The sequence below is a fragment of the Thunnus thynnus genome, chromosome 11 (assembly GCF_963924715.1).
Source record: "Thunnus thynnus chromosome 11, fThuThy2.1, whole genome shotgun sequence".
In the NCBI taxonomy this organism is placed as follows: Eukaryota; Metazoa; Chordata; class Actinopteri; order Scombriformes; family Scombridae; genus Thunnus; species Thunnus thynnus.
Genome location: NC_089527.1, coordinates 17,427,864 through 17,455,740, shown reverse-complemented (window position 1 = coordinate 17,455,740; position 27,877 = coordinate 17,427,864). Strand labels below are relative to the sequence as shown.

The 27,877-nt window shown below is 40.1% G+C and overlaps 1 protein-coding gene across 2 annotated transcripts in view; it reads right to left on the bottom strand.

Annotated features, from left to right (window-relative positions):
• Positions 1-27,877, bottom strand: part of tanc1b (tetratricopeptide repeat, ankyrin repeat and coiled-coil containing 1b) — a 111,833-nt gene that overhangs the window by 68,408 nt on the left and 15,548 nt on the right. For both annotated transcript variants that reach the window (XM_067603464.1, XM_067603463.1), the window contains exon 3: positions 5,086-5,292. In XM_067603464.1, the coding sequence (XP_067459565.1) occupies positions 5,086-5,292 (207 nt within the window). The remainder of the gene's footprint in view (positions 1-5,085; positions 5,293-27,877) is intronic.

Sequence of the window (27,877 nt, the reverse complement as noted above, 5' to 3'; positions counted from 1 at the left end):
TGAGACTGACTGAAGAGGCAATGACAGTGCAGGTGAATTGCGGTTCCACTGCTGCTGAATAAGGGGACGGCATGTGATAAGGAGCCAAAGCAGGAGTGTAGTGAAGTGCAACGAAGTGGAGAACTGGATAGAACTTTTCAGTTGGTGCCCGACAGAGGAAACCTTTCAAAGGATCCCTGCAGCATCAAGGTCTTTTACAGCTCAGCTCTCAGAAAGGCATCAATATTCCCCCTGGGCTGTCTGGTTACTGTCAATACCCCGGAGGTGACTTCAGGAGAATTCACCTCAAAAGGGGCTACAATTGGCTTTAAAGAGAAGTTCCTGTCCTCTTGACAGAAAGGCAAAATAAATTACGCTCAAGAATGTTGTTGGATGGACGTTGTTACATGTTGTATTATTTGTCAGACAGAACATGGAGGGTATTATATATTGTGTCAAGCTAAAAATGATTGCAGAAGGTGAGTTACACTTGAATCCTTTGTCAGAAGTCTCTGTTAGAAGAGGTGATTTCAGTTCAAGCAGCCAGTCTTGAACTCTGCAACTGACTACAGGCAAAACCATGAAGATATTCCAGTGTCACCGAATGACATTCTGTGTTATTTTCTGTAGTCTGTCGTGTTATCATCTAAAGCTATCATTTACGTTTACTCCAAACAAATCTCTCTGAACACAGACATTTTACAAAATGGCTATGTTACTATGGCTATGTTAAGTTTCCATCTAAAAAAAAAAAAACCAGAAAGACTGCACACAATGGTTCAGACAGCTCACCATCACTCATGGACAGCAGCCAGTGTGCTCTGAGCAGGCATCTGCTGCCACAAAAAGGAGATAAAGAGGAGATAAGCAACTAAAAGGTCATGGTATCAGACCACTGACGGTGAAAGTCGTCGCCTGATAGGCTTCAAATGCCAGTACGCTTCATCAGAATCTGCTTGTCGGATGGTGGAACAGCTTTGGAATTTCATAATTATTTGTTTGATGATTTATGTCACTTACAAAAAGCAACAATCAAAAAATCACACCGTGATTGGCCAGCTGTGCAGAGGTGAGAAAGTAAGCAAGGTGTGAACTTCTCTCTCTAGCTTTTTTCCCATTCCCGTCTCTATGACAGGCAGCTTTTCACTCCAGCTTTGAGTGCGCTTGACTGAATGACAAAAAAAAAAAAGAAGTTCTTGTAGCATTTCCAGCTCCTTTGATAGAGAAATCATGTCAGAACAGTGAACTGTGCTCTCAGGTGGTGATCTGCTTACCTGCATGGCTGATCAATTAATGAATCATGAACCACGGACAGCCACAGCATTACATCCCCCCCCAGCTCTCATCAATACAAAAACCACTTAACTCATTTCTGTATTTACAACAGCATACTAGAGACCATTCCCCCTGTGGCCTCTTTGCTAATATACAAATTAAAATGATACACTGCCCATAAAGCAATAAATTGATATGAACTGCTGTTTTATGATCTTTTCCGGGCTGGCAGGGAAGCAAAGCATGGCGCTAACTGTTCTGTATCATGTGACTACAGAAAGGTCACACAGCTACTCTCCAGCTATAAAGCCTCTATCTACCGCTCTTCAACCTCTTGCAGTCATTCAATGTCACTAATATTTAATATTTTATCATGTTTAACTATATTAATTAATGCCGTTCACAGCAAACTGTTGCTTTAAATGGTGCTGTGTGCTTGTACATTAAAGAGTATGTTTAAGGAGAGGAAAGCACTCATCTAACATCTTCAACAAGGTCATCCTTGCATACATGCAACTCACTTAGCAGTGAGTGCAACCTTGAGGAAAACAGATGCATTCAATCCCACAGTGGCACAGTAACTTATCACAACCAGAGGAGGTCACTGTGGAGATACCCAAGAGACTGTCAGAGGTGGAGCAGAGGGAAGATTAAAAGTTCTGTTACTTCTAACTGCAGGAAAAGACCTGAAAAGCTCAATTACCGTGTCATCATCTATATTCTACCCTTAAAATTGAGGTTCAAGGTTTTGGATAAATGATCTATGACCTGCAGTAGGTTGGAGCAGGTTGGGTCCGTCCAGGCAACATTCTTGTAGTAAATGTCCCTCCCTAGGCCTTTAGAGGGGCTGTAAACTATTAGGACTGTAAAGCCTAGGTGCTGGTCAACACATGTCAGGGTGCTGTGTTTCATGGTTAAGCTCTGGGCTTAGCTGATCAAAGCTGCGGCAGTCAACGCCACCAGGATTTTGCGGCTCAGGCATCCGTCACACTCCTAATTAACTTAATGTTTCTCTGTTGTCCCCTGTGAAGTTTTCATGAAAAGAACAACCACAAAGTTAAAGCCTTCCAAACTGCAACAGATTATCCGATGTGTCAGGAAACAAAGCCAAGCCACAAAATGCTTTCTGATTCTGTGAAACCACTTCCTCTCAAAGACATCAGTGATAGCTAGATGGAGGACAAATGGATGGATGAAAGAATACATTGATGGATGTATGTAAAACTTGACATAATGTATAACTTAGTACATAACTGCTAAATATACGCTTTTAGTAAACTTTGACTTAGTAATAAAATAATCTTACCAAAAATTAGAACACAGGTCGTATTATGTAACAAATTAAATGCAATTTTCAGCAAAATGTTTGATTGTCAAGTGCTGTATTAAATGGCACCTAATTAGTGTAATATACGAGCTACAGAGATGTCTACACTAAATACCATCCTTTAAGCACTGCATAAGCCAAAAGTCGACCTTCTAATCACTCATTGTATTCAAAGTTACATATATTGCAATGTATTTGAGCCTGTGAGCTGTATGATAAAGCATTTAGCTATGATAACTAGACACATCTAGTTTTGGCGGACTGAGAGAGCAGCTCATTCAATAGATATATCAAGAATATTAGATATGCTATTTGGAATATTAGCCACCACGAGTCATTATACTGCTTTATATCATTTAATTAAGGACGAATTAGGATCAGAATCACTCACTTAACTGATCTGACTGTATTCATAGTGAATGCAACATGTCATGAACATGGTGACTCTTTTCATGGTGTATTTGTATTAGAGGGGTGACATGTGTCTTTTAGCAACCACAAATTTCCAAGACATCTTTCCTTTGTTAGAAAGTGCATGTAAGTCCACATCTGTGAGCATGATGTGACCATTTGCAGGCAAATCCTAACTGAGATAGGATACCCCTTAAGCTATGCTAGTTAAGAGCCAAGATAAAATCATAACATGTAGTAAATGTGTAAATGTTTATGCATGGAATATATTCTTCATTCTAAAATTAAGAGAAAACTTACATTTTCATAATTTTATATTAGTATATTTATACATACTGGTATAATAGGATAGGACCAGTCAGTGTGGGTGCGCTAGCCAGACACCGATGTGAATTTTTCCACATGAATTTGTTGAAATAGTCTTGAGAACTCCAGCGTTGCTCCTAGAAATATAGAGTGACTCAACATGGACTAATTTCACTGACAATTTGAGCTAATAAAATGTCTGCATAATGGCAATGACTCACAGGATCGTATCACTTTTTTTCCATTCTTGAGAGAGGAAAGCACAATCATATCCATTAAGCTGAGTCTTAAATTATATATAGAACTCTATGTCTCTTTCGACAAGATTGAGGAAGAGAAAATTTAGCATTATGGCCCATGCTGTTTTTGTCGCAGAACTGAGACATTTCCTGCAGTATGTGTTTATTAACTGGAGGTGTGAACTCTTCCCCTACGGGTTTTCACAGTTACCTGTGAGGACAGCGGAGGGGAGCCTTCAGACCATCCCCCAACCCTATCTTCCTGGCTGTCCTCCATAACATCCTATCTTGTCAGTCCATTTTTTTCCCCCTTTTTCTATGCCTCAGAGCACCCCAAGTGGGAGTATGCCTTTAATGAGTGTGTTCCCCTTCCCCGGTCCCCTGGGCCCTTTTCACCTTCACAGCCTACCCAGTCTCTCCTTACTCTTCATCTCCCCCTCTTGTCCACCCCTTCATGTCTTTAAATGTACATTTCATCAGTGCTCTCTTTGATGGGTTTAAACAGCCATCGCAAATCCAGAGCCACCTAAGAGAGGTGAATAGATTTGTTTTAACTGGAGTAGGATCTGAGCAAATGAAACTCTGCTTGGCCATCATAAACTATTTTTCCAGTAGTTTTACTTCATTTTCAGTCTATAAACTAGACTTGCAATTGTGTTTCTAGTTTTCCAGTGAACATTTGAATAATGTTCTGCACACATTCAGGCCTGCAAGACCAATATTAGGTTTTAAAGTATGTGATGAAAATTGCAGAAAACGTGCTTAGAAAATCAGATTTGAGAAGGAAAACACTAAAGCAAACACAGTATGTCCATCCAGATCTGTAGCTAAAATTAAAATATGACTTTTCATGTGAGAGAGGTCATTTAAACAAAAACTCAATGAAAAAAAAGAATATTTAAACCTGAATATCAAAACTGTGAGCTTGAACGACACAACAATGGATAAAGCCATACATTACCTCCCCATCCACTCATCTTTACACTAAACAGATCAAAGCTGTAACCACTCTAAACAAAGGCTAGATAGCCCACAGATGAGTGCCACATGTGAGTGGGGCCACACTGACCACTTAAGGGATTTCTCTCCTCTTTGCCAAGTCTCCAGGATACAAAGACTCAGGTTGAAACAAGTTCAGCTACAAAGGTATCCCCTGCTTTGAAGCACCCCACAGCTGCTGACAAGCATGTTCTCAACATGGTGCATAGAAGGAGCCGGGGAGGACAGACAATTAGATCCAGTGTAAACACACGCCCATTACCAGCCAGTAAAGTGTAAACACACAGTGCAGTTGTAGAGACCACTATTTCGACACAATGTGATCAAATACAGGGATGAAGTGACGAAAACAATTCTGTGTAAGCAAACTGAACTCGCAGTCAAACCAAATGGTCCAGCTATAATTATTACGTTATCACTAGATCTTCCATGGTCTTATTGTGGCATGTGGTGAAGAACAGAAGTGTTTCATTCTTAGAACGAAATGGCAATACGACATCAAAATCAGGAATCATACAGAAAAGCTACAAATATAGGTCCAAACCGTACCTGGTGATCTCTTGCTAGGTCGTAGGGGCATCATATAGGATTGTCGTGGCAGGAGAGGTGAGGAGGGGAGAGACATGGACACCCCCTTGGCAAGGCTTAGTCTAAAAACATCATCTGGGACATTAGGGTGACCACTGCCAGGGCCAGGGGGCTGGGGGTCTCTCTCAGGTGGGTATCTTCTTTGGGCACTGTGGCTGTGAACATCACCTGTTGAGGAGAACCACAAGGTGGTTAGAGATTTTACAAGTAGCATCAGCATCAGCTCGTGCAATGACATGAGGAATCTAGGTAGAGTCCTCAAATCTTGCTGGCTGCCACCTAATCATTTTTGTACAAACCTTCCATCAGTAAACAAATCTTCACTTTACATTTTTCAAGTTCAATAGAGGGTACCACTATTGTGACGTGTAACTATTCAAAATTCTATTGTTATTGCCCTGTAAACAGTGCACTTATGTGACTTTTAATGGTGCATGTTTCCTCACACGCATACACCATAAAAGTAACTTTATTGTGTGACTATTGTGGCACAATATTGTTGGAACTGTGAGAATAACTGAGCAAAGTATGTGTTATATGAATATGAATGTACTATGCATGAGTTCACACAACTTCCTTTATGCTAGTTTGATAGGACTGTTTTAAAAACTGTACAGGCAGAAATATACAAAAAAATAATTAAAAAATGGTTGGTCTGTGGTTAAAACAATATGTCAAATAAGCTTAGAGCATAGACACTCTGGCTCAACAGCTTCATTTACTCAACTTTTTTCACTCTTCCCAACTACACCATCGCTTGCAAGTGGTTGAATTGGCTGTGAGCGTGTGTCCTTAAGGCTACATGTTTCCAGTTTTTTTTTACTAAATAATGTCATGTCCCAAGCACATTTCTCCTTCCTGTGTTCATTTTCAAGATGAACAGTTGAAGCTAGAAGTAAAGAATTGCAGGGACAACAAAGACATAGTGACTCCTCCAACACCATAGGATCTCCAGTGATTTTCAAATTTTCTATCTGGCACAGTGTCACATAACCAAACTTTTTAAATTGTATATATGTTACTAAAAAGTTAATTTTGACCACCAGTACAAGTCATTGCATTACATGATCCCTTTACAGCACTACAGAGGTCTTCAAAAAAGACTTTTTGATGCAATACACTTGATAAAAGAAATGAGTGGCAACGTTCAGTAGACCTTTGAGTTTAGCTCCAACAGGGGAAAATAACACAGTCAGAATGTGCCTGAGGAGACTAAACTGGAATTTCTCCAGAGGATCATAATCCCATATTCACCAGGATGGCCAATTTTTCCAATCACCGGGAAACTCCATGACCACAATGAGGGACTTTTGTAGTATTCTGCCCACAGAGATGATGTATGTTAATATGTTTTCCAAGGAAAACGAAAAGTTGTTTTGTGATGTAGTAATCATTTACCATGTAAAATGTACCTTACTTTTAATCCACTAAGAACAGATTTGAACATTTTCCAACATATCCCCGAAAACAACCTGCAAAAAACTTTTGTTTAGATGTGAATAAAGATGGCCTGAGTGACCTTGAAGTTGTCCCAACTCAAACAATATACCAAACCACTCGTTTTTACTACCATCCTGAGTCTGAAGTATGAACGCCAGGAATGTAAAACCTCAGAGGAAATCTCTCAGCGGTAACATCTTTCACAGCAACAGCAGCAGAAAGCAGCTGGTTCTGAGAGGAGGACATTTTGAGTACATACAAAACAGACGTATCAGTTGAAAACACTGAAAAACCAAAAATGTCAGCTTTTAGGACATAAGCACAACAGGTGGTCTTTTTATCTAGATGACAAAATAGGGCTCGGCGACATGGACAAAAAAATTAAATCTCAATATCTTTGTTTTCCCCATGCCTCAGGATGATTCACAATATTGATCTTTTTTCCCTTGAAAAACACAGGGAGACTAAAACATAGGGATGGGTTCCAATAGCCGCTTCCCTTTTGGATCCAGTTCCCGTTGGCAAAATACCCAGATTCATTAAGCTCCGATGCTAACGAATCTCTTATCAAACCTTTTATCTTTCTTCTCTCTTTTTTCATTAGCAAGGACCAATAGAAAACATACGTATAGTAGATAGCAGGCTTTTCATTTTTAGCCAACAGTCGTTGTCACTGATTAAAATGACAGACATCACCTGCAGCAAATTAGATCAGCTGTAGCTAATTAACATTAATTCTGTAATGGCTAAACTGAAAAGTTTAGGCTGTTCTCTGGTTAATATTCTCTCTGCAGCTGCTGTCTGTGTTCAGCCAAAGACTGATTGTGAGTGAAAAGAGTCTATAACACCACTGTACAACCACAAGTCTCCTTTCTTAAGAAATGATCTAGCATTTTATAAGAATCTCCCAGTTAATCTGTGAGTCTTACGTATCACCATTTTGATCTGACAGCCTAATAGTCCTGTATCAGAACCTTCAGTATTTGGAGTGAGTAGCTGGTGAAGTACAGTAGTCTTTTAATGCTGTTGATTAGCTGTTAATTAAATGTGTCAGATACATATAATTAGCATTTCATATATTATGCTGCTCATCTCATTTTCAAGTTGTAGATACAGGTTGTGAACATTAATTAGGCTGCCACTAAAAACTGTGGTGTTTCTGCCTTTTCAACCAACAAGAGGTGATTAAGCCATCTTTGAGTTGTAGTTATTTTATCCTTCAGTTACATGCAAATGTTGAAAGGTAAACCTATAAAATTTGATAAGGGATTTGAAAGGATCTGATACTTTGATAAAATGCCATCAAACTCCTTCACTACTAAAACATGATTGCAACATCACATTTTAGGGCTTTATGAAATATCAAAAGACCTGCACCACCTGAAATGCTGTCATCATTATGCACATTTTTGCACATTCAAAAAATACATACTATCCCATAAAGCTATGGACTGTCAGTAGCAGGAGGGTCCACACACTAATTCATCTGTTCTTGCTGTTGTTGTGCTCTGCTTACAGTTGGCTGGTAGCTTCAGCTCCCAGCAGAGGACTGACTAAGCAAAGTCGAAACCGCACACTGTTCCGTCGACTACCCTGGCTTCACCTCTCGTAACCACATAATGCCTCGTCAACAAACTAAAACTGAGAGTGCAGATCAGTGTCCAGTCATTTTTAGTCTGTCCCTCTTGTAGATGTGACAGCTAATGTAGTCAGCCACCATCTACATTACTTTTTGACTAAGAATAACCTTTTTGTGCATGCTGTCTTAACTCGATTTTCACGATGTCGACATTTTACACATCATCCCTATGACAACATATTTGTGGGTTTTCAGAGCTTTCATACAACTTTCTACGCCCAGTTTCATGGTATTTAGTTATTGGTGGTTACGCAACCTTGTTTCACAGGCTTGTGCCACAGGCTTGCAGAGAAATCAGCTTATACTATACAGCAGGGCTAATGGTGGATTTCAGTGTGGAGTGGTCTCTTACTGAGATTTCCTATAATCATTTGAACAACTGAAATATTGAGCATTCTTCTAGTTCGACCGTTGGAATGGAACAAATCTTATGAACAGGCCAATTATAAAAAAACCCTGAATTACGATGCTAAACTCACAAGGAATACTGCACTCAGGACAACAAATATGGCATACTGCTCTTTTGCTCTGACTGTTGCTTCACTGCTCAGTATTCAAACACTGCTGCATCTGCTGCTGTTCAACATTACATTATTTGATCAGTTCCACCTCCATGCCAGCATCCACCTGTAGGCTCTGTTTTTTTTTCCTAGGGGAAATCTTACAGTTTACCGTCATTTCTCAGTCTCCACTTTGCTAAGCTTTGTGTATGCTTGCAGGGATGAACAACTCTAATAGATGTCAAATACAAAATTTGTCCCACACGAGTTATCTGATTGATGTGTTTAAAGGAGTTAATAAAAAACCTTGAATGTTAAAGAATATTTCCTTATTTGGAGAGGAAAGGCATCTTGTCAGAAACATTTTTGACCACCCACATCTTGCAGCATGGTGCACCGTCAAGATTTCCCTCAAGGAAACATTAACATCAACATCAACAGTTTGGGTCCGATGAAAACAAGAGAGACAACTGTTGTTGTTCATGAAATCAACTTGACATTCAGATAGAATGCCATGCCAGACATAAGTCTCTTCATGTGTTACTAGGTCCACAAACATGGATAACTGGTAGAGATGGGAAAAAGCTGGAGACCTGGATCCTTGAAAACACAGGGCCACATAATATGTATTTAAACCCCGGGTCATGGGCCAGTGAGCATTTCTCATGCCATGGGACACATGAGAAGGACATCTAGTTAGTGGAGTAAATAAAACTGTGTCATTGACCACTATGTTAAGATAACATGTCATTCATTAAGCATTCTAGCTGGCCAAGTACAAAAATCATTCACAGGCAGGTGACTTTGTGAAGTGTTATTCATCTTCATATATTTTATAATAAAATCTTTATCCACTCTGTTCCTTTTGTTTCTCTGCAGGGCTACAGCAGAATGTTGATAGAATGATAAAGTTTTATGAATGTATCTTTTTCTTTATGTTTTGTCATATTATTGGCCTAATATATATATAGCGATAAATAAATAGATAGATAGAAGATAGATAGATAGATAGATAGGTAGATAGATATACACTTAAATGCATATATTCACCTTTAGCAGTCCAGAGTGATGGCACAATCAGTCAAACTTGGAAAACATACTGGCCCCAAACAGGTTTAACATGATGCTTATTTTGAAAATTATTGAATTAGAAAAAATGAGAAATGCGGATTTATAAGAGTGTAAGTCAGCTGCACATCTCACATCTAGACTCAGTAAACCAGTCAGTATTTCATTCACTGTTTGAGCTTCTCTGACCTGAGACTATATAAAGTTTCTCAAACTGGAAGCAGAATCTGGTGTTGTTGTTGTTGTGGTGGTTATGAGGCAAACAGAAGTGGGCCAATAAAGTATGACAGTAAAAAGAGAGAAAAAAAGAATGCACAGTAAAAATGTAGAATACAGTACTTAAAAGTGGTTGAACAAATCTGAGCAAAGTCCAAATATATTTTAAAGAAAACTGAGCAGCTTGAGATACCAAGGGTAAAAGCTGTATCCACGTCACTGCCTGGTTCATTTCTTCACAGCTACATACAAATACGCTTGCAAGGTTATGGCTTGAAGGAGAAAATCTCACCTGGGGCTATACCTCTCAGCTCTGCATCTCTAAAACATGAACAATAAGTTTAGGTGTGTACAGTAGAGTACCTTCTATTCTAACTATATGAAAGTCAGGGTAAGTATACTTTGTTGTTTCCTATGTAAAAAGAACACAATGTAACTCTATAGTAATCTCAAAGACTTCAACAGAAAAACCTGTTAAGCTGGTCACGGTGGTTTGCAATATAATCCAGTTTTCCAGAATTCTGCCAGCTTGCAATATAAGACAGTAGATTTCTTTTATGGTGTCATTGTACTTAACACTTAATCATTCGCACTTTCAGGGCAGCTATATTTCACTTTCTCTGCTATCATACTTCCATCTTTGGGGTGGCTGTGGCTCAGAAGGTAGAGTGCGTCATCTACTAATCAGAAGGTCTGTCCTCATGTCGAAGTGTCCTTGGGCAAAGATATTGAACCCCAAATTGCTCCTGGTGGTTGCGCCAGCTAGCTTGCCACTAGCTCACTGCCATCAGTGTGTGAGTGTGTGTGTGAATGGGTGAGTGAGCAACAGAAACATTATAAAGAGCTTTGGATAAAAGCTCTATATAAATTCAGCCATTCACCATTTATCTAGGACTGGGTATTACCTATATTTTACTGTCTCACCTATCGAGATACTGTAATTTGTTCTCCTCACAGAAATGGTTTCCCACAGTCTCTACAGATGACTTAACTTCAGACTTGCACATGACTATTATTGCTTTCGCAACACTTTCCAGCCAGGCAAAGAATACACCTAACCTGGAAGTCGCCTCGACCCCCCCACCCCTCATCCTCTGCCTGGCTGAAAGATGTGATGTTGTTTTTTTATCTAGAAAAGATAAAGTTTACACTTAGAGGGTTTAGTGAGTGCTTCCTAAAAAAGTGGCAACACTTCTTCTCCTATTTTAATGGCTTATCTGTTCTTCCTCCTGACTGACTGCCTATGTTTATACATGATATCATCGGCCTGCAGCTGGCTCCTGGACAATGTACTTCTTAACCCCATGGCCAAGTATAAACAATTTGAAGCAGAGGTTTTTTTTCAATTTTTATTTTACTTTCATTTATTTTATTTGATTTATTTATTTTTCTTTTCCACTTCTTTTTTCCCGGCCATCTACTTACTCAACCCATTGTTGGTACTGTATTGGTTTTCATTGGTTATCGATGTCTTCCCCCTTTTATTTTTTATAATTATATATATACTGTATATTTTTTGTAATGTGTGTAGTTGTTGTTGTTGTTGTTGTTGTTGTTGCAGGAGTTGGGTGGGGTGGAAGGGTGAGTGGGCAAAAGAAAATATGAAAAATGGTGACTTGTAAACCCAGCATTGTGTTAATTGTTTGCTTTTCACCAATAAAAACTATCATAAAATTTTTTTTAAAAAAAAGACTTGCAAATGACTTTACCTGGCTACTACTTTCCTTGGTGGGATCCAAGCCCTGGATGGGAAAAACAGGTTCTGCTTTACTGAGAACCAATGCTGAATGGAAAGACCATTCTACTCCTGGAGCCAGCTAAAAGCAAAATAATCTATTCTGTGGCATCAAAGTTGCCCACTCATCATGGCCACAAATTAAAATGTATGAATTATCAACCTCAAAGTAACATGTAATACCTAACTAATAATACAGATCATACGTCAGCAGACCCAGTTAAATCATAACTGCAGATGTGGCGAACCACAGCAATGACAATTAGTTTTGGTTCTGTTTTCAGGACTGTGCAGCTTGGGAAGACTTCGGCAGATTAGAGCTGACGCCTGTCTGCAGCCAGAGGTTTGCAGAAATCACTGAAGACTCAACTGCAAGAGGCAAGCTAGTATTAGCATCCTGCTTTCTCTGCTCAGGGAAAGTGAGGAGTGTTGTTGGGCTGCTGGGCTAATCGGAAACAGAGACCCATTTTCTCCACGCCTCCGCCTCGCCACAAGGGACACAAAGCTGTCCTGTGTTTTAAATGGCTCCTAAACAATAAAGAATGACAGACACAGGAAGCGGAAAGGTTGCAAAGACACCTCTGCATGCCTTCAGACATGGAAAAACCTGTGATTGATCCAAAGGTCACTCTGCCAAGGCCAGGACCTGCCATCACCCTGACCTGAGTGGGACGTACTGCATCCATATTCACACAGACACTGGAAAGGGTGGGCAGGGAAGTGGATGTGTCTGACTGGGGGTTAGATATGCAGATATGGAAGATATGATGCAGGGAGTCCAAATTAAGTTCTCTATGTTATGAGTACTGTGGAGTGGTATTACTGAATGCTATTTTTAACAAATTAATATTGATTACAGCTGAAACAATTCGTTCACAAATTTTTTAAGCAAAACTGCCAAACCCTGACTAGTTCCACCTTCTCAGTTGTGAGAAAACATGTGAATTTAATAAATTTCTTTGTTCTCTATGATTATAAACTGGATACCACTGGTTTTAAGACTGTTGGCCATTCAAAACAAGCTGTTTTAATATGTCAATCACCCAATGAATCAATACTTAAAATAATCATTAGTTGCAGCCCTAATAATGACACATTGAAACAATACAGCAACATCATCTGTAAAGTATAAAGATGTAAATTAAAGTAAAGACAATTTGTGCTCTAACTGTAGATAATATGATGGATAAAAACACTTCAGAAATGCTCACCAATACCTAAGACAGGAGCTCTGGCTCTCCACTCATAATAAGATTTCATAAAGGAATTGTCATGATAAAGCTATGGCAGTGTGACACAGATGCCCCTTTATGGGGGAAACACTGCAGACCGCTGTAAACTAATAAAATTAATTTAATGCTGCAGTGTTCCAGTGATACTAGAAGTATCTGTTTAAAGGCTACATCTACCTGGTATAGTGTCAAAGCTCCCAGAGGAGTGTTCACTTGCTGCAGTCACAGCAGGTCGCAGCTGATACAGGTTTCGGCCATATTGCATGCTAAAGAGATTATGACAAAGTTGTAATTTTGGTAGTTGGTTCTGAAAACAAGAGGCGCCACATAAAAGCTGGTCGTCCAAGTGCTGGTGAATAGGCTGCAGTGTGTCATGGTGACTGCTCTGCCATCTGACCGATACTATACGCAGAGGGACACAAGGACAGAAACTTGCCAGTGCTATTTCAGTTACTTTCCTAAACCCTGGATGGGGCAAAGCCTGCAATTTCAACCGCTGCTGTGGTCAAGGAAATCAACCCTTTCTAATTATACAGTGCTGCCCCAAAATGATGTAAAAATGATTACAGTCTCTCGCATGCTCTTTCCTCCTCATCAAAGTGAATGGCCAGAGCCCACGAGGACGTGCCCAACCCATAAAAACAGTTCAATATTATTTCAAGACATTGATTTAGAAAAATAAGCATTGAAGTACAGATCAATTATTCTAGCATGTCAATGTGAGTTAATCTTACACACATATTCCAACTAATGTTCCATCTCCCCGTCTCCTACATCTGCAGTAATGTCACAAAGATAGAAACACTGTACTTTGCATTAAACTACATGAAAGGGAAATATAAAACCTTGACTGGCTAAAGCCTGATGGGCATCTTCATTGTTTTAAACTGCACAAAATCATATTTTGTTTGATAATGAATTGCACTCTTCTGTGTTTGTCTTGTGTTCTGATTATAATATGTAGTGAATTGTTGTCCTATTAAGTCTCAGGCTACTTAGCAAAGTGAGCATCCTCACCAAATAAAAGTACAATGAATTAAAATCCATTTCCTTTTTTGTGCAAGGTTTAAGGGTCCCATTAAGGGTCCCATTTCACCCCTGCTTGAATTATCTTTCATGGATGTAAATCTGGATGGTGTCTTTCACCTCTCAAGCAGGTCTGTGAGCTGTCACTCCTTGTGAGGGAAGGCAATAGCCTCCTAAAAGATGCAGACCCTCGCCATTGTACAACAGAGTCCTGAAAACTTTCAATACAATCACATAACCTTGAGGTACAAACCTTGACGTACAATGTATAGGTTTATGCTAGACAATAAAACACTTAGAGGCGGTGTACAAAATAACAGAAATACATCACAATACAGCAGCTCTGCAGTAAATACAGTAAGAATTGTGTCCATTGTGTCATGTTTTAAGACATGTCAGTGTGGCACCTAATTCTTGAATTCCTTTCATACATAACACGTGTGTATAAAGGGTCTACTAAATGCGCATTCAACCTGTGTTGGACCCTTTCAAAGGTGACAGCTGTAAAAGGTTAATCTCTGGTTATGGTTAACGGTCACCATTAGCACTGTAAGCCCCCAGTCTTCAGTGTAGTTCCATACACGTTGTTGGTAAACCAAGTACGCAGAATTAAACTGCATAATTACCAAATGAAGTTAAGTCTCCTTCTGTATAGTGTACTACAAGCACATCTGCTCTATCGTACACTCTTTGTATTTCTGTCAGGTGGGTATGTCAGTATATCTCTCGGGACATCTAAACCCTTATAAAATGACAATTTTCGCAGAAACCTTGTAACCACACATGGACAATGACCTGCATTTAACCCAAGTCACACAGCGTAAAGGAGTGTTAGCTGATGCACCTATGCTGATGACCTACTGACCCCTGTCACTGTGTCTGTCTGAATGGGAAGTCGAATTCTTTCGGCACGCTTAAGTTGGTATTAGCACTAAAACCCAGGTATCACATTGACACTAATGTCACATAGTTTCCACTGATAGCCAGCCTTGAGCGTAAATACTGTCTTGGTGACGCATTTTACAGTAAGTGTGTAATTTTTGTGTTGAGATGCCATTTACTGTAGCTAAGTCTTGAAAATCAAGATATATGCACAGACAGAATTAGCAGTGAAGAACAGTGGTGTACCTGTTAGTTCATCCACTGTCTGTGTTATTCAATCCAAAACACTTTGCTTGCCACAAAGAATACGATTTGCAGTGCAATCTATGTTGGCAAAAGCTGGTTAAACTAGAAAAGTCATTTTAAACAATATGAACACATGACACACACAGACACACACACACACAAGCACACAAATACTCTATTAGCTTCTAACTAGTTAATTTTATGGACCACAGAGAAACTGAAGAAAAGCTTTAATTAATGCAGATTCTTTCAGTCGACACACAAAGCACGATGACCATAGGACAATCCACCAAAGGGGGAATTCTCCCGCTAGACTGAGTGCCAATGTGGATTCCCTGTGTACTTCCGAGACCAGGGTGACAGTCTCACAAAAGCTGTCATGGTTAACACACAGCAACCCACAGAGAGGAGAGAGAGCCAGACAACAAGAAATACAGAGTGGGGGAGGGTCTCCAGTGCAAGTCGTCTATGATGATTAAGGATAAATTAGATCAAATATGTAAATAAGATGTAAATCTGTCTGGTTCAAAATTCAATAAATTATTTAAGACAATTTGCGAAATGTTATGAAGGCATCAGCGTGTTTCCCAAGAGGGCTTTCTCATTTTAGACCACTTTACTCAGTCAGTGGTAGCCATAGGAACAGTCAAAATACTGTATAAGGCAAACCAAAATAAGACTGATGTAAGTGATAAGTAATGACTTGTGCATAATTGTCCAGCCAGCTTCATTTGTAGTGCAGAATTACAATAAGTATATAGGGAATAAAAGCATCTAATTTTCTTTTTGTATACTCATTACTCTATTGTTCTTTGTTTGGAGACTACCCACATTCTTCCTGTGGGCATACTTTATATCATGAATGTCAATTTTGTCGCCAATGATCAAATTTTATAAACTCTTAAACTGTCATGAGAAATTGTCTGACTGATTTCAAGTGATTACTCATCTATGCTGGTGGTCCCTGAAGAGAAAACAACTCAGTTTTAGCTCGTCAAAAACAGGATCAGCTCCAGCAGCTATGACACTCTCAACACAAATGTATATGCACTTGATAATGAGAGCAAATTAGTTGCTTTATGCAAAGCTAAGATGCCATGGGCAAGGCAAGACTGCACTAAGACGCTCTCTGTCTTTCTTTCCCTCTGATGCACAGCTCTGTGGTGGCCTGAGCTCTGGTATGCTTTCCCTCCTGGCCCCAGGGGAAGAGAGTCTGACAGGGAGGGGTATATGTGTGTCTTGGTGAGAGGGAGAAGAAGAGGAGGAGGAGGGTTGCACTGGGCAGGCACCATGACATTTCCCATTCCTCTTCATAAATCTGTATGGGAAAATAACCTGAGACAGACCGCATCTTTACCAAGTTTGCCACAGATATGATGAAGGTTGAGTGAAGCTGATTTTAATTAACTGTTTTCTGTGTAAGAGAATAACTCAATGAATATTGATTAAATGCTTGACCTACCTGAGAACTGTTTATACAGAAAAGTGCAAGTGTACTATAAAGCACAAATTACACACAATACCTGTGCCTATGATTGCACACACTTGGTCAAACCCACTGACACTTAGAAAGCACATAATGTTGATATTGCATTGCTACTGTGTGTGTTCTCACCATCTATCAGTCTCAGGGTCACTGCTGTATGTACAATATTCTATAAGTTAAGCAAAATGCAGGAAGGAAAATGCTGCATTTCCACCACTGAAATGCAGCATTAAAGGAATGTAAATAGGTAAAATCTGAAAATTCAGATGTAGAAATAACCAGCTACACATGCAGTTTCCTTGTTAATAATACAAACTATAGAAAAAAATCAACTGATTTATTTATGTTACTGCAAGTTATATGACTTAACAAAAAATCTACTACACACTTTTGGGTTTCCATACTGTAGACAATAGACAACAGCGCTCCGCACTTTACACAAATTCAAATGTTTGACTATTCATAGAAATATAAATGAGTCAAGTGGCCATGCTGAACTGCACAGAGCCTAACCTGGTTTCACCAGAGCTTTGGAATAAATTAGTGCAGATCTACTCGAGAGTTATTGATATTCATGCTGGCAGTATTGTGTGTGAGGTTCAAGTATGAATGTCTCTCTGCAGGCTTCTTCAGTACCAGACTACAGGCAAGTGGGGCACATTGTTCACTGCCACACTAAAGGGAAATAACCCTCTCATCTCCTATCCAACAATGCTAGACCTCTTTGACTGGACAAAGGGAGTCAGCTGTTGTCTGTAGGGATGTCGTGATAAAGGAATTTCCCCTGCAGTGATTTACGGTGGCTCAACAACGCAGTATGTGGTCATATGTGGTATTAGCAACATCTTTTTGTTTGTTTGTTTCAACTGTTGTGAAAATCAAGGTATGTTTGTCTAATTATGTGTCGGCTGAATGGAGCAGCAGTACCTGACGAACACAGAAAACACTTTAGATTGTGCTGTGGAAGGAAACAACGTCGGCCTACACCTGAGACCCCTTAAACTTGGGATTTATGAATGGAGTCTGGCTGGACGCACCTTTAGTTTGTATGATTGGTGGAAAACTACTTTACCTCACAGGTTAAATGGCAGCCTGCTCAGCTGTTCGGTGTCCCGGGAGAGTTTAAACATATAACCGAGACAAAATATTCATACAGACATGTTTTTAACTACCGAGCATCAGCACCGACTCCCTGTCAGCTCACTCTGAGCTGACGAGCAAGAACTCAGCGCACAAGAGACGGGATCCTCCAGAGCCACCGGATCAGAGGATCCACCGAACATTCTATACACATGCCGTGATGTGTAATACAACCTAGCCTACCTAACCTAGCCTCATGAAGAAAAGAAAAAATGTGAACATAGCGCAGTTGTGGTGGTTGCTTGCCATCCACCGCGGTTGGCCTGTCTATAGCGCAGTATTGCAATATTGCAGTTATCACAACAGCCCTAGTTATCTGTGCTTTAACACTCTTCAGCTAAGGTAGTAGCACATAGCATATGTTTTTTTCTATACATAGAGGGGAAAAGATGAACTGCTACTATGGGCTGAACATGGTGGCACTCACGATTACAGTTTTTGTTTTCCCAAACTAACACATTGCCCGAAGGCTATCTCTAGGCACATACAGATGAAATGTTGACTCAATGAAACAGTCTTGGTTTGGTATAAAAAGCACTGCTTTTTATTATAGTGTCTTTGTACTGTTGTTGAGATACAGAGGCCTTAATGGTTATATAGTATAGCCATAAAATGTATCACATAGGTTTTACATGGGGTTAATTACATCAGTGTCCTCTACAAGTCATGGAAACAGCTGGTACAGTCTAAGCAAAGGACAGATGGATGATGGATGACTGAGCACACTTGTCCATACTATGATCAATCATTTAAACATTGTGAACACGGTGCTTCAAGGTGAAAGATTCACAATGCAGCCTGATGAGAGGTGGACAAGCGTTTGTCCCACATTCATAAGATTTTACAGTCAAAGTTCTATGATTTTTGAATTGTTAACAATATGGACAGAGTAGTTCTGAGACAGACTGGAATTTATTTCAAAGCGTATGTGCAATGTGGTCTGGAGTGCAGGGTTGCCATGGAGATCTGGTTTAACAACAGATTTGGATTCCCATTAGCACAGGTCATTAGGCAGAGCTTCTTCTGGGGCCAGGTGAGGTCATGAGAACACTACTAACCCCTGGACAACAGCCTGTTCAGTAACGGACGAGGATGTGGCACAAAAGCTGTCCATCCAATCCTCCCAAAGAGCCTAATCCCATAAGCAAACAACGACCAGGGCAGATCTTGCAGCTTTGTACCATCTGAAAATCTTTGTTCCTGGTGAATTTGTGTGAGTTTCGCATCTATCACATTTGTGTCATTTGACGCACTTGAAAGGTCAAAAGGAACTTCTTTTTTAGCCATTAGTACAGCGACAATGTGTTGCTTTGTTTCATGATTAATAATTTAATCAAAAAGGGAATTATCCCCACGGACACAACACCAATGTCTTTGACAACTCCTACAACATGCTCTACACCTCAATGTCAATGCTTCTCAAACCACTTTTGTTAGGCATCAGTACATTTATCCAATAGAGTGTTCAAATAAAGAGTGATCTTGAAATGCAACTTTTAAAATGAGAGCTGTAAATATGAAGAGGGAGCACTCTACACTAAATGTTTCTCTTTGCAATAGGCACTATCCCCCTTCCCTTTGAGACTGGGCACAAAGGAGCCGAGGTCATTAGTTCAGCCTGTCTCAAACCCTCCTGAACTAAGGATGGCAAGACATTCATCTGCAGGCACAATTACGAAAAAAAGAGTCTCTGTGTTCAGAAATGCAGAACAGAGCAGCAAAGAGCAAAGTAGGATAGAGGAGACAGAAAGGGGCCCAACGCTGAACGGAGGTCTCCCACACAGACTTTTCAGAGAGTCAGACACTGTGACAGCATTGGCTGGTGTCTGCACCGAGAAATATATGAGAAAAATACAATCCTCATAACTCTTGGAAAAATATCAAAGTTAACTTATTGGACAAAAAGAAGCTAGTAATTTGTACGTCTTATGGGTGATAGAATAATCTTCTGCATGAAAAGTCACACTTTAAGTGCTCATTTAGATCACAGACAAAAGATGTTAAAGGTATGAAAACAGAAAATCAGACAGAAGGAATGTGCCTGCCAAGGCAGGTCACGCTGTAATTAGAAAAACCTGTGGCCTGCTGACCTCTCAAGCCAATGAACTGCCATGACAGCCACTATCACCCCTTCAAAGACCATTTTAAAACACCCTGGCATGTTAACTGATAAACTTTTTTTCCTTCTCTTTGAAGTACCAAAAGAATCCATTTGCCTGATGAGTGAGGGGTAAAGGGGTAGGCCGGGGGTGGGTGGGGGTGGGACTGTGACTGGTGTGTTGCTGTGTTGTAGATGCCATCACCGCCTGCTTCCAACGAGTTCCCGTGTAATTGCTTGGCTTCTTGTCTTTTGCTGTGCGCTCACTTCCAAGGTCACATGCTCCGTCGATGCTGACTGTATGGGAGCCAAATTAGGGTAATGGAGAGTGGTCACCGGCTGCTATGACAGACAGTGGGCCTCTGGGAAACATGGAAGTGTTTCTCTAAATCCATCTCAGCCAAAAGCCACTGGGCAGGAAGAGCAGTGTCAGATGTGAAAATTAGCTAGTGCATTTAGCTGTCTTCTGTATGTTGTTGGTTGTATGTGTTCACCAAAAAGGCACCATGGGATGCGAATTATGATAAAACATCCTTCTATTTCTCTGCCACTGTATATTTATAATATTACAGCTGCAGCTATGGTTAATAAGTTGTGCTGCTAGCCGTAAGAATCTAAATTATGTGCTCTAAAAACAATCAAACACAGCACAAAAATTCAGAACACACAAGTCAAATCTTCATAGAAGTCTTTAGTCATGTGATGTGAAAACAGCTAGACTGGCCGATCAGGTTCACTGCTTTCCCCTAGAGGCCTTATTTTGAGTGTCTAATGTGGATACACCTGAGGTTTGTGGGCGTATTTGTGTATCTAAGTGTGTGTGTTTGTGTGTGTGCGCGTGTACATGTATTTGTACATGAATGTGTGTGTAAGTGAAAGATGTGGGTTGAGCTACGCCCTGCTAATCATTGCCTGCTGGCTGCACAGTGCTTTGATAGCCGTGTAGGTCTGTGCACTCAATGGTCTCCTTTGTAAATCAGGTGCATTCTTTTCTCCACCATTTTACATCCTGCCACAACTGTCTGGACATGAAAATCTAGACAAACATGACTGGGAGCAAAAATAGCAAACATGAGCCAAAAAGCCGTTTCACAATTGTCAGCAAAGTTTTTTTTGTTTTTTTTTTTAATTAAAGTTAGAAGAGAGGCATTGGACGGTAACCTAGATGTAACCCTACATAGAGGTGTTTTTAAGGTGAAACTGATTAGTATTTAGACTTAAAAGCTAAAGTGGCAGCTACAGTTTGAGCTAATCTGAGCTTCCTAGCTGCATTACTTTTTTTTTTTTTTTCAGAAGTGTTTTCCAAAAGGAAAACCATGATCTGATGATAAAGGAGACAGTGGTTCCGGTCTGAGCACTAGTTATTATGGTTATTCAAAGGATGTTAATAATGTATCTTGAGGTTGTTTGTCTCTGTCGTTCTCTATGTATGTATGTGTGTGTGTGTGTTTCTGTGCATATGTATGACATAACATGGAGTCTATCTTTGTGTGCTCTACAGGTCACAAACTGTTCGTCATCTGTGGTCTAGACATCCTGTGGTTGAGTGCGTGCGTCTTGTTTGTCTGTCTGTCTCGGTGTGACGCTCGCAACCTTTACTTTAGGCAACCCCAAATTTATCAAACACGAAGTTTGTGTTCATTAATTTAAATATTTCTGTCTCTGTCTCAGTATCAAGGCTATTGAAAGAACATGAACACTGGTTCTCATTGACTTGAGTACATCCTCTACTGTTGTTACCATACACTAGCTTCATCAAGCAACTACAACATGCATTCCTAATTCACCTGGAGCACACACTTATCCTGGACACAAGAGCAGTTTTCCTAATAAAAGAAAATGTTAAAACTTCCACCCAGGACCAAAGAACACCGCAAGGGAGTTTGCTTTAAGTTCCCTTAGAAGCCACAGGACAAGGAGGGAGCGTGTCTCAAAATGGCTGCGGTAGATACGGCTAGAGAGGAGGCTGCCACCCAGCTGTTCACGGAGGAGGATCGGGCCAACGTAGGCAGTCTGACACTGGAACCTGTGGGCAGACTCTGTTTAGAGCAATGTTTGTTAATGTCTGAGGAGAGGGTCGGAAACCATGTCCGTGAGAGATTTCACTGTGATCCTGAACACCACAGACTACAAACAAGGTTCTTAAAAAGAAACCTGTATCATCCAAATTTCCAGTTGGATGGCCGTTACTTTTTTTCTGAAGGCGAAGTGGTTGGCACCCATTTAAAAGAGCAAAGCGTGAGAGAAATTTGTAGGGCAAAAGCAAGTCGGTTGAGTGTTTTACTATGTAACTACTGCTGCTGTGCTAAGAACAGCATGTGTTTAATTCTGAGTCACAGCTGAGCAAAGATGAAACATTTTCATTTCTGATAGCCCAAAGAAACAGATTAATTGTTTCTAGGCAACAAAATGTAAAAACAAACATGTTTCAGCTGTGCTGTCAAAAGAAGGAGGTCCCATGAAATTACTTTTTTTCCTAAGACAAAAGTTTATGATTTAAACTCAATATTTGCCCAGTAACTAATATAAAAAGTGTTTTTTGTTTGGACAGACAATTGTCTATCATAAGCTCTTTTTGTTTCGCCAAATAATTGGCCAACCACCTGTGGTTATTGTTTATTGAAGGAAGTCTTCCCATAACAGTAAAAATTCCTGATGTTAAACCCCTGAGGGCAGCTGAAAGAGAAAGAAAGAAGGGAAGGAATCTCTGCAATGTCAGCTGCTCTATTTAACTGTATCATCACATAAATGGAAATTACAATATGGAAAACAAAAGAGATAGAAATCAGGGAGGCTCTGTAATGCCCCCCCCACCCCCCCCCCCCCCCGCCTTTGGTTTAGCTTACCCAACCACAATCAACAATACAACAACACCGGAAATAACAGCTTCAAAAATATTATAAGCTTTATCAACACCTCACTGACTGGCTCAACATAAACAGGACATTATAATCTTTACAAAGGCTGTATTGATTGCAGAGCTATAGGACCTGTAGGAAACTCAACATGAAGGGTTAATCTTCTAACTGAATCATCATTGAGGCATTTCCAACTTAAAGACCCACATGAAATCCTAAAAAAAAAAACATCCCTCTGCACAATAAAATCCTGCTTTGTAACCAATTTGCTGTTGCCTGACCCTCAGCAACAAATCACTGTTTCATGTCAAAACACTCAAGAAACTCACAGAAACTGTTGAGACAGCATGTACCAGTCACCACCACAGCTGAGGCAACACAGTTCAGTACTTAATGGTCTCTCTCACTCACTCTCTCTCTCTCTCTCTCTCTCACACTCACACACACTCCATTAGTTTGTGTAGTTTGTGCATGGATCTCTACATCATAAATATTCTCTTCGTCTTTCGCTTTCTTCCTGAAATCTAAATGAGGCTGCAAAAAAATGACATTGCAGACTTAAATATTTGGCAAAGTAACAAGCCGACAGCACATTACATTCTTGTTTAAGTCTGCTTATCCTCAGTTGCTTCTCATTACTTTTTTTTTTTTTTTTTGTCTGAACAGTAAAGTCACCCCCCGCTGCGGGAGACCTTGATGATGATAAAAGCAATGTGGCCACATGTTCACTTCTCAGATGCAAGCCTTTGAAAAGAGCACAGAAACACCACATTTTAAAGAGGGATTTTTTGGTGCAGATGCAGTTGTCACCAAAAAGGCTATTAGGCATCAATTTACATTAAAAATGCCAGAAAACAGACCAGTGCTTCCCCTATAATTATACAGGCCTGGCGGGCCACCAGGCCAACAAAACCCCTGCCAGGCCAAAAAAATCTTTTTTTTGTTTTATTGCCAAAAACAACGCCAAATCAACAGCATTTGGGGGCCTCTCTGTGCAGCGCTGTTTCGAAACGTGAGTCAACCTCTGTGTCATTGCCTGGGAAACTCTTGATAGCGTAGCTCCTTTTAAGGAATTTAAGAAAACACTGTAAACGACATCTTTCTTTTGTCCCTCTCTCACATGTAAATGATTATTCCTACAATTCTCTCAATCTTGACTAATCTGAAAAAAATAATCTTACAGTATGTCGCTGCTGTCAACGTGCCATATTGGGTAATTGTTCCCACTAGATACACTGCTGGGAAAATTAAAACTAAAGCAGGGCAGTAGGGTGGACCCCAACCCTTCCTCTGTGCTGCCAGGTCAACAACGGGGCTGCTGCCTCACGTCCAACCAGGTGCATGAGTTGATTCTGTCTCCATACTGCCAACCAAACTGAGAAAAGTCCTGCCAACTGGTGCTGGTTGCATATCTGTTTGTCTGTTGGAGGAATAAACAGCTGAAACTGTTACCGGCTTCAGAGAGTGCGCAGCAATGCATGCTAGTGTGATTAACACTGTGTCACCCACAACAGACAGACAACTGTCTGGCAGCTGCCTCAAGCAGCCAAGCTCATCGAGCGGGGAGAGCAAGTTGGAGGGCCTTCAGAGGCATTACCCAACTCACACAGTCAGACTCAGCAATTAAAGCCGAGTCAAAAATGCTGCTTCTATGGACCCCACAATGAGCAGATACTGACTGAAGAAGCTGTTGATACTCCAAGGACAGCAGTGACAGTGAGTAGTGGTATACTTTACTCAAGAAAGAGAGGCTTTAAATGGAAGCAGGCAGTGGGGCCTCTAAAAGACAGACAACTGGCCACTTCAGCTAAAAAGATTATTAAATCTTAGTGGAAAAATGCAGACTTGTCCTCACATGTTTTAAATCCACCAGAGGGATTTTATATGGCCTGAAGTTTAGCTTCCGTCCATTTGCAGCAATAAAACATTAGATCCCAAAACTATGCACTACTTGATCGTCCTATAATCTAATTTTATTAGATCTAAGACTGCCAATATTTACTTCTTTATTGTGGTGAGGAGAAGTGATTGATGATGTGTGACTTATTTTTCTGTATTGCAAACTGTCACTACCCAATCTGAGAGGCTGCTCAATCTGCACGTGCATCTGCTCAAACACTGCTGTGAATTAATAGGAAGTAATAGGTGAAACTCACCATAAAATCTGAGAGGCCTGTATCCTCAAAGAGAACACCAATTAAAACACTGTTTGTGTTTTTTTACTATATAATGATCTTCTTGTGTCTTGGGGTCCCGAATCTATTAACTGAAGTGAGGCCTACTTTCAGTTTAACCTTTCTCAGAAAACGTTCACATCAAAGGCAAAGGGGCCACACCGAACTAGCATCCCACTTCCGGAATGGCAGACCGTAAAAAAAGGAGTCCTTAAAGGGGATTAAAAAGGCCAATTCCGAACAGATTCTTTACAGATTGAGTCTAGAAGAGGAAAGCTAGGAGAAGGAGGAGGAAGAATATAGGAGGAGCGCAAGATGGAGAGACTAAATTAGCAAACTGTGTGTTTTTGTGGTCTTGGCAATGTGGAGATCCCAGAGGAGAGCTAATGACTGTAGTGGTATCTGGCATAGAGACCAAGTTTCCTTGACTGCTTTAAAGTTGCCTCCAGTCCATAGCCACCATGTCATGAGCAACATATGCTGAGCTATCTTGCAATTATGCCATTATCGAGGTCTTTCCTTCCACTGAATTTCAATTATATTTTGCTGAGTAAATTTTACTTTGTCCTTCTGGCCTTTCTGAGTGAAGCAGAGTCTGTATGGTCTACAAGAACTCGAGCAGGACTGTGGTAAAACAGAAGGGTTGCCTAATAAACACAATTTCGATTGATCTGCAAAAAAACTGAATCTGCAAAGAACAAAATTATAATATCCATCTCACCAAACAAGCTGGTCAAAGCAAAAGATAAATGCCATTGTATATCCTGTTTTATACCAAGGTATAATTACTTACTGCCCCCCTATTTATTGCCCCGGTGCCAACAACAACGTTGATACTGTATTCCACAAAACTTCACTAATCTTTGACCATTAATCCAATCTAGATATGACAGAAAGATAAATACATATAATAAAGTGAATGACGAAACCAAAATATTAATTTCAACACTAGTTTCTTTCTCAAATCATTTGGGATCAACATGAAACCTTTATTCAAGCTGTGCAGAAGGTGCAGTGAATATTTTATGTGCAATATGGTGCTGTCTTGTCTCAGAGACCATTAACTATACTGCAGTGTACCCAGTTTGATTAACACAGACTTCCCCATCAGGGCTTCTGTGTTACTAACCTAATTTCAGGTCCCGGGAAGAACTTGAATTTACAAACAAAGTCTCCTTTTCAAGGACACCAGAGAAGCAAGCACAGGCCTGCATATATCAGGTAAAATATGCCATTTAACACTTTCAGGGTAACTTTCTAATGACATATTGAAACATATTTGATTCCTAAGAAATACATCTACTGTAGCTGTTAGTAGTAGTAGTAGTACGATGTTTAAAGGACCAGTGCATAAGATAAGTGGCATCTAGCAGTGAGGTTGCACATTGCAAGCAACTGTATACCCCCCTCCCCTTCCAAGCGTGTAGGAGAACCTATGGTGGCTGCAAAACCTGCAAAAAACACGAAAGGCCTTCTCTAGAGTCAGTGTTTGGTTTGTCCATTCTGGGCTACTGTAGAAACAAGGCGGTGCAACATGGCAGCCTCAGTGAAAGAGGACCCACTAACGAAAGCAGAGGTGAATCTTATTTTCATGAGATTATACACCAATGAAAACATACGTATGAATATTATATTCCATTTCTGCCAATAGATCCCCCTAAATCCTACACACTGATCCTTTAACTCATTAAAATCTTATTGAAGATCTTTTAAGGAGCATAATGACGATCATTCTCAAGATAACTCTTAATTGTCACAGGTTATTACAGGTGATTTGCCATATTGAGTTTGACCTTCAAAAAAAATCTTAAAAAGATATGCAGTATAGTTTTATCTCCCATGCAGGGACACCAGAGGGGCAAAGTGACCACTGGTAGCAGTTGTACCTCTGTGACCTCTCATCTGTCTTAAGAGCCCTAAACAACAGAGAGGAGTGGCCAGATTTTATTGTCCCAGCATGAGAAAGGGACACAGAGCTACTTGGGCATGATGGATGGGGTCCAACTGGGAGAGTGAGGCTGGGATAAAGGAGCTATCCCGCCATAAAACTCGGTCATTCTCAGTCTTCACATACACACAACCTGCTGTGTTTAAGTGTATATGACTGTGGGTGGGTGTGTGTCTTGATAACAGGGCAACTGGGTTATCAAAATGATTCATAAACGCAAGACAGGTTGCAAAAATTTGATAAGAAAGCCATACATAAAAGCCTACAATATGCCAGTGCAACAGAGGTACAGTAACAGAGAGCAGTGAAGGTGACCCATGTGTAAAGCAAGCCAGACTGTTTCCCCTTTAATTTTAACACTGACTGAGCGAAACAATTCACATCAGCCTCAGACGAAAGCTAGAGGAAGCGGAGACATGTATCAACTGTATACAGTCACTGAATCAGACTGCATGCTAAAAACCAGTCCTGAGGTGGTAAAGCAAGTCCGGACTGGCAGATGCAGTATAAGCAGAAATGGTCAATCTATTATGTGAAGACAGATTATTGAAGGGTGGTATTGTATGAACAAGAGACTAAAGAATGACTCATGCTCAGTCGTGTCAACTACAGGTTTCCAAAGGAAAAGAAAACATCTGTTATGAAACAATGGCTGGTTGATTCTACAGTCAAAATTAAATAAAGAGACGGAGGGTAATAAATGCTCTGAGCTGAGTCATAGACGGAACAATGGTTCTATGAAATTTTCATAAAATTTAAACAAACAAAAGAGTCAATGATTTTTTTACACGTATGTGAAGCACCAAATGTTTTTCAAGTTCTATTTCAGATATAATGACAGTGCTTCCAATCATGTATAAACAAAGCATATGTGTATATGTACTCCACTGGTTTCAGTTAAAGAGCAATGTGTTTTTGTTTTGTTTAGGGTAACAACTAACATGACCCATCATATTTTACTTTATTCCTTGTGTGCAAACATCTTTTCCAAGTCATCCACTTTAATAATAGGTTTCAGCACAGACAGAGCAGGAAAGTTGGCACACTAATTCATCTGCTCCTACT